This window comes from Macrobrachium nipponense, chromosome 3 (assembly GCF_015104395.2).
Source record: "Macrobrachium nipponense isolate FS-2020 chromosome 3, ASM1510439v2, whole genome shotgun sequence".
NCBI classification, from domain to species: domain Eukaryota; kingdom Metazoa; phylum Arthropoda; class Malacostraca; order Decapoda; family Palaemonidae; genus Macrobrachium; species Macrobrachium nipponense.
In genome coordinates, this window is record NC_087202.1 from 137065885 (window position 1) to 137073552 (window position 7668).

The 7668-nt window shown below is 38.4% G+C and overlaps 1 protein-coding gene across 1 annotated transcript in view; it reads right to left on the bottom strand.

The window, feature by feature from the left end:
• Positions 1 to 5484, bottom strand: part of LOC135222535 (sodium-coupled neutral amino acid transporter 7-like) — a 456233-nt gene extending 450749 nt beyond the window's left edge. The window contains 1 exon segment of the mRNA XM_064260622.1: positions 4851 to 5484. Within this exon segment, the coding sequence (XP_064116692.1) occupies positions 4851 to 5163 (313 nt within the window). The 5' untranslated portion in view covers positions 5164 to 5484.
• Positions 5485 to 7668: the final 2184 nt, after the last annotated feature.

Consider the following 7668-nt stretch of genomic DNA (forward strand, 5'->3'; position numbering starts at 1 on the left):
TTCTCATAGAAAAAAGTCACAAAGACACGAACAATGGTTATATACGGTCCACAGAGAAATCCGCGAATACATGAGTCTGCATTGCCCTATTAATTGTGATGCTTAAAATTGCAAAGCATTTAAGTGAAGTGTAACATAAAATGTTTAATCGTAAATTACCAGAATTGACTCCATTTCCAGGCACCATCTGTAAAATCCCTTGATTCCTTAACTAGACGCCCTATTCCAGTGAAGCAATCATAGGCGTTTTCGATTACAGATTACGAATTAGTCAGCTGCGCATTAACTTGGGTGCAATTTTGGCTTTGCCCACTACTATATAGCAGTCTTTGATGCAAGCCAAGATTGTATTTTCCTTCGAGAATACTATACTATAGTGAGGGACTATTGCATTTTGCCCCAGTTAAGCAAATCAGTCTTATGTTAGTTCTATTATAAATATAATAAGTTAAAACTCTCGAGTTACATATCACCCCCCTTTTTAAGCAGGTTTTTGGCCTTATTTTTTATTTAATATGTTTACGCCTGATCTCAAGGCTAGAGATTATTGACCGTGCATCTTTTTTTTTTTTTTTTACAATGCAAAGATCTTCAGTGTATCCCCATTGATTTTTTTAAGATCTCCCAGGCAAAGATGTATTAGCGTATAATGAAATTATTTTAAAACGCCAAATTTTCACTTCACTACAATTTGAAAACTCTACATCTCTGATTCATCTTACCCCCGCCTGAAATCGCTCCTGTTTTCGTGCATTTGTACGTCTGTTGCAGACTGTTCGGCTGAGGTTCCGCCCACACATTCAGACTATCCCAGATATGCAATTGTTTCCAGTAGGTGTGTTTTGTTACGTCACTCCCAGATTATCTAATTCCCCCAATGTATTTGAACGATTTCCAATGACTAAACACTATTGGCAACCATTATATCATGAATTACTTAGCCAATTATACTGCATTAGGCTTGCATCATGCTTTCACTTGAATTTTCAGATCAACATTAGTCTTAAGTATGGCTATTGTAGAGGCAACTTGTAATGGTTGTCTATACAATCAGTGGCTATTTATTCGTAATTTCCATTCTCAAACTGAATATTCTATCAAATATTTGCAGTCTCACAAAGTTTAGCCCAAGGGAACAATTTGCCCTCATTGCACAAATTACGTATAGGGATTGCCATAAATTTCATTGTGGACGATATACAAAGATCGCAAAAACAAATAAAAGGTGGCAATGCTCTTATAATATCAATCTATACAAGGCTTTTTATGGACAATACTCACTTACCCCTTGAGAAATAGGTTTAATTGTTAACCACTGGCTTGACAAATCTTTCAAGCACAATACCATGTGTAAGTGCTTACACTGGTCTTGATGAACAAGCATTGACTGGCATAGTTTTTGCTCTGAAGTTACTGTAAGCTGGCTAAATAATGAGGAACACATCGGCGGTGCAGGAGTCATCATTGAAATAGACAAGACCTTTTTTGGAAAAAAGTAGGTATATGGGAGGGTGTCTGGTCAATTCGTCACCGGCAATTCATCGTCAGTTAATTTGTCCCTGAGTCAATTCCTCGTTGGGTAATTCGTCCCCAAGTCAATTAGTCGTTGGTCAATTCATCGCATCTTCATGCTCATATGCCTATTTGTAGTATGTACGAGCAATCCCCAACATACATGGATCCCAAACATACCATATAGTTGATGGAAATGGTGATTAAAGGCGTCACCTCCTTTCTCCTCTTCCTTTGTGTGGTCCTATATAATTTTCAAAATAGGATAAAACTGACTGTGGAATATCATCATCATCTACAAGTTGTTCATATCCATCCACATCATCATCAACCGGCATTTCATTCCTTCTCACACAACATGCTTGTACACATTTTGTCCCAAGTGAAACAAGCAGCAAGCCAAATTTGACGCAGGAAACGATTCCAGAAATCTATTATGTGCTACTTTTACGAAATCCATAGTCATATTATCAGGGCCCTCATTCTACGGTAATTCATTTATTTTGGCAAATAGTCTACTGTAAGTGTTTTGACTTTTGTCCAAGAGCAACGCGAACAATCGTGGGACATTAAAAGTATCAATCTGAAAGTGAACTAAATATGACTGAAAGAATATACTAGAGCAGCATTTAAATGTCCCATCTGCCGCCCAATTCTTGTACCGCTTTAAATGTCTAAGTGCTTCGTCACTTGCAAATATTAGCATTCATCTTACATCTTCTATTCCGCAGTCATTCTCCTTATTTTCTGTGTGTATATATAATTCTCTCGAGCAACCACTTTGTTTTTTCCTTTCTCTGAATAATAATCTTGCAGGTAGCCATGTTGATGGATGGGCTTATTCTGTAGAACTAATTCAATCTGAGTAAAACTTTTTATTTTAAAACTGTCCAGAACTGAAAAATAATCTAAAACTGTCCAAAGGGTCCTAAAGTAATAGCTCCACACACTTTCTTTTGAAAATTGCATTTGAAAGAGAGAAGTAATGAAGAAAATATAAAACCGCTGAATGACCATTTTTATTCCACAGTCTCTTATTTCCGTGTCTTGGGGACGAATTGCCCAACGACAAATTAACTTGGGAGGAATTGCCCAGCGATGAATTGACTTGGGGACGAATTGAATGGGATAAATTAACCGACGGCGAATTGATCTAGCACCTATGGGAGAGGAAGACATCTGAATAATGTTTGGCTTTTTTAGGGGAATAGAGCATGTCTTCAAAAAAAAAAAAAAAAAAAAAAAAAAAAAAAAAAAAAAAAAAAAAGTTCCTGGTCCCTCTTCATAAAGAAGGGCAGGATAGAAGTACAAGCTACCTCATACTATTAATCAAGACATTTATTCATGAGGGATCTATTGTTATGAATGATGAGTGGGCCACCTACAGGACCGTTTCAGAAGAAGGATACACTCACTGAGTGGTGAACTACAGTGAGAATTTCATGGATCCAGATGATGGCAGTGTTAATGCACACTGCTGAGCGACTCTAGAAAAATGTCAAAGAGTGGACCAAATGTCCTTGTATGAGGACTATATCTTTCAAACAATACTTTGTTTGATACTTGTCTTTGAACTTCACGAGCCTCTCAGAAATTAAGCCTGTCAACTTCAAGAAGACTTCCTGGTCACCGATGAGGAATTGGAAAATTCCAGCTTTAAATATATGGTAAATAATTTTATTTTATGAATTGGAGGTTTTGACATTTGACAAATAGGCCAAATTTGGTATTCTTTTATAAGTTACCAATACTACACAATGTGATTTTGTTTGTTTGTATGGTGTTTTTACATTGCATGGAACCAGTGGTTATTCAGCAACGGGACCAACGGCTTTACGTGACTGCTGAACCACGTCGAGAGTGAACTTCCATTACCAGAAATACACCTCTCTCACACCTAAATGGAATGTCCGAGAATCGAACTCGCAGCCACCAAGGTGGCAGGCCAATATCATACCGATCACGCCACTGAGGTGCTACAATATGAAATTGTAACCTATTGTAACCTACATTTTCTAAAAGAGTTCTTCATCAAATTACAACCTGTAAGGTAAGACAATACCTCCCCCTCCATAGCTAATATGGTAAAAGTGTAACCAGTAACACCCCCTAGATTATTTTATAAGCATTATTTTATAGGTATTATTGCATAATTTAACAATACAGGCAATACCCTGGCTATCAGTGGGGTGCTGATAAGCGAAAACCGCCATTAACCGAAAATCTGACTTATGGCACCAAATTTTGGTTAATGGTGCCTCTGTTAGGTAGTTATGGCACCATAACTCTATTATCAGCACCTTATGGTACAGATAACTGAAACCTGGCCCATTATGATGACATAAATCGCCAATTTTGTGGAGCTAGACAACCACCATAAAACCGGATCGCCATTAACCAAGTCTGCCGATAACCAGGGCCTGCCTGTACACATGAAGAAATGATAACCTACATATTTTAAGAGCTCATCAAATTATGAATTAAGTATATGGTAAGACAATAAGCCTGCCCCTTCATAGCTAATAATTTAAGTTGTAACAAGTAAACACCCTTGGGTTATGTGATATGTAATATTTCATATTGGCAACTTATGAAATTTTATCACAAATTTAGACAATACATAATGAAGGACTTCATAACATCATTACCAAAGCCATTTCTGCTATTTTTCCCCCTTTTTAGTTTTTTAACTCAATATTTTAGTGACCAAGTGGCCATTAAAGGGGTCTGGGGCAGAGCCCCTGCCTATGAAAAATGGGAAGTAGTAACTTGTTGGCCATGTAAGTTAGGTTAGGTTTGGTATGGTTAGGTTAGCTGGTAGGCTGATGCCAAAAATTATGCAAAAAACTGTAACTGAAGCCATGACCTCAAACTAAAACAGTGACATAATGACGAGTTGTGTTAGGTATTATGCAGAAATCAGAATGTAAACATTGTTCATGTGTTGATACATATAGTAGCTACTTATGGGTCATGATTCATACCTAGGTAGGTTAAATTTGCACACCTTCACTGGCTACTGGAATAGTTTTGCTGGTGTATTTTCATGCGTTTTCAATTGATGTTGATTTTTTGTTTGAAATGCATGTTCTTTCCATATCTTTGGTGTTATGGTTTGAATGGCCTCTACTCCAAAACTAGGTACTAGGCTACCTATAAATTTCCAACAAACATCTCAATCAGATTCATTGAAAACGCCTAGGTAGTACATCAGCAGAAGTATTCCGTTATCCAGTGTGGCAACTTTACAACATATATAGGTACCTACTACTTTTCACAGACTACTCTACTACAAACATACAAGTGCTAGTCTTGGCTGGCTAGCCTAGAATACTCACCATCATCATCTTCATCTCCATAAGCACTATCAAGCAGGCAGGACTGAAGGACATCGCCTCCGCTATCGTCTGGTAAGAATATCTGCTCATGATTGTGGCCCAACAAACTGTTTGTGTCGTCGTAATCGACCTCTTCGTGATCAACATGTGGCGTGACAAGTCCAACGACATAGCGGTCAGAAGACGATCGTTCTCTCGGTCCTGATTGGTTTCTCCGCAATCTCCTGGCAGCTTCTATACTCACCACGGATATGGGAACTGTACTATCCAAGCCATCCACGGAGGCTAATGGCTCCAAGTCTTCCGACGACATAGTGAGGGCGGAACTCAGTCACTATAGGAAAAGATTGAGTAGTAGCCTAGGTAAGCTGAGTACGACATGCATAGGTTGGATCTTGCCTCTACTCGGTTACGTCTCACTATTCAAAGCAGAAAAATGGGGTTACAGTCATATTCCAGTCTTTATGGGCGCTTTTTGAGACATTAAGATGTTTTAATGGCAAAAGTTACCCGTTTAATGGGGCCAATTAAGCGTCCCAAAGTCAGTCACGAGAGTAGAAGTTACTCCCCTCCGAATCAGCTGATATGTGCACCACAGACTCATAGCCAGAGCAACTTTGTTTACAATTGTTCCGCCTCAGATTACGTTCCCGAATGACCAACATACAACTATTTTCGTAAATTTGTTTTGTATCTCTAAACTCAACTTTAAAGACTCAGTCCATGAATGCCCTCCTTAAATTTTATAAAAATTCTAATAATGCAATAAAATAGTTTTAAATAGACACGATATACAGTTACCAATTTCAATGCGATTTCTGAGGTTTGTAGCCCTTCCAGTCAGCTGATGTCTGTGAAATAAATGCTCGATGATCAGTCTCAATTGTCCAAACACATCCATGGGATAACTTTGAGTTTACTAATATTGTTTCAATAAATTTCATCAATGAGTACGCCATGAAGCGCGTTGTTTGCCTTTTAAATGTAATTCTGATCATCAGGACGATTTCTGGGTACATATTAAAACCAAACAAATAAAACACCGACTTTACAAAAGACATCTGACACTAGAAATGAAATGGACAGAAATTTCAAATAAAATCACCCTCTGTTGGCATGCCTTGGCTTTTTTCGTGCCAATAGGGTTTCATCTTAGCGACACATTTTTTACTATGTAACCATTATTGAAATTGTACGAATACAATTCATCTTTTTTTTTTATAGACCCGATTCCGAGGCGGCGTTCTGTGATACCGGTTAACTTGCTCGTCACATTATACCCTATCTTGATAACTCGAGGCATCACATAAATTTGAAACATCAATAAATGGTTACACCTTGGTTTATATCATAATAATTTATGTTGTAGCTACATTTCATGGGAAAGTACCTAAGTAGGTGCTATAAACCCGCCTTTATTTGAGACATTAACAAATTAATCAATCCAGTGCAATCCTTCTCTTTTGAACTTTGACAAAGTTGATATGGAATTTTCGACTCCCACTATATATATTTACATAGTTCTTTTGGTGTAAATTAGAATGAACTTTACAGAGCTAGAGGGTACCTACTCTAACAGGAAGACTGAGGGAGACTAGATGTGATGGAGAGGAGGATACATTTCTTGTGCGTGCAGGAGACTGGGTGGAAAGGAAGTGGAAGTACAGAGATAGGAAATGGAAATAAGCTCTATTACAGTGGGTCACGAGAGGGAGGAAATGTAGTTGGAATTATAGTAACAACTGGAAGGAAATGGTGGTAGAAGTAAAGAGAGAAAACGATAGACTTTTAGTTTCCAAAAATAACGGGGAACATAGTAAATATATCAGCATATGCTCCTCAGATGGGGTGCCAAGAGCAAGGGAAAGGAATATTTCGACATAAGTTAGAGGTTGTCATTAGAACAGTGAGAGAGGAGGAGAAACTAATGCAGGAAGTTGTCGGTTATCAGCGATCAAGTTTTATGGGGCTTGTCTAACGCCATAAAATCAGCGATTTATGGTGCCATAACGGGATGAGATCAGCTTATCCGCTAACCAGCTATCGGCGCCATAAATCATCGAGTTTCGGTTAATGACGGTTTTCGCTTATTGGCACATCCCCGGATAATTGGGGACTGCCTTTAATGGGAACTAATATGAATAGCAGGGTGGAGAAGAGATGTGGACTATAATACATTGGAGATGGCTGAGTTTTGAATTGGCATGTATGAACATATGATTTCAGAAATTGGATAAGTACTTGATTACTTAGGAAAGTGGAGGAGTGCAAAACCAAATAGATTACATCCTGGTTAGAGGAGCATACAATAGCAATGTGATGAACTGCAAAGTGATCTTGGGAGAAGCGGTTAAACAACATGGAATGGTGTTGATGAATTTAAAAAGGAGAGGTAGGAAACCCAAGAAGAGTAAGAGTTGATCTAGAAATGAGTTTTGGGACCTTAAAGGAGAAAAGGAGGAGCAATTTAGGACTGTAAGAGAGAGATGGCTGGAAAGGGGGAATGTAGAATCTGGACAGGGTAACAGAGTGGAAAATATCTGGGCAGACATGAGAGAAATATGTGTGGGAGAAGCAGAGGAACTGGTGGGAAGAACCAGCGGATATGGAATGGAGAGGTGCAAGAATCAATTAAAAGAAAATCAAAAGCATTTAAGGACTGGAAAGGAGGGCATGCACAGGGTGCAGAGGAACGGTACAGAGAGGAGAGGTGAGGAGGGTAGGTATGGCTATTAGAAGGGTGACTGAGCAGTTGAATGAAAGGCTAGGAACAAGAGAAGGAGAAAAGGATATCTAAAAGATTTTAAACTAGCAGAAA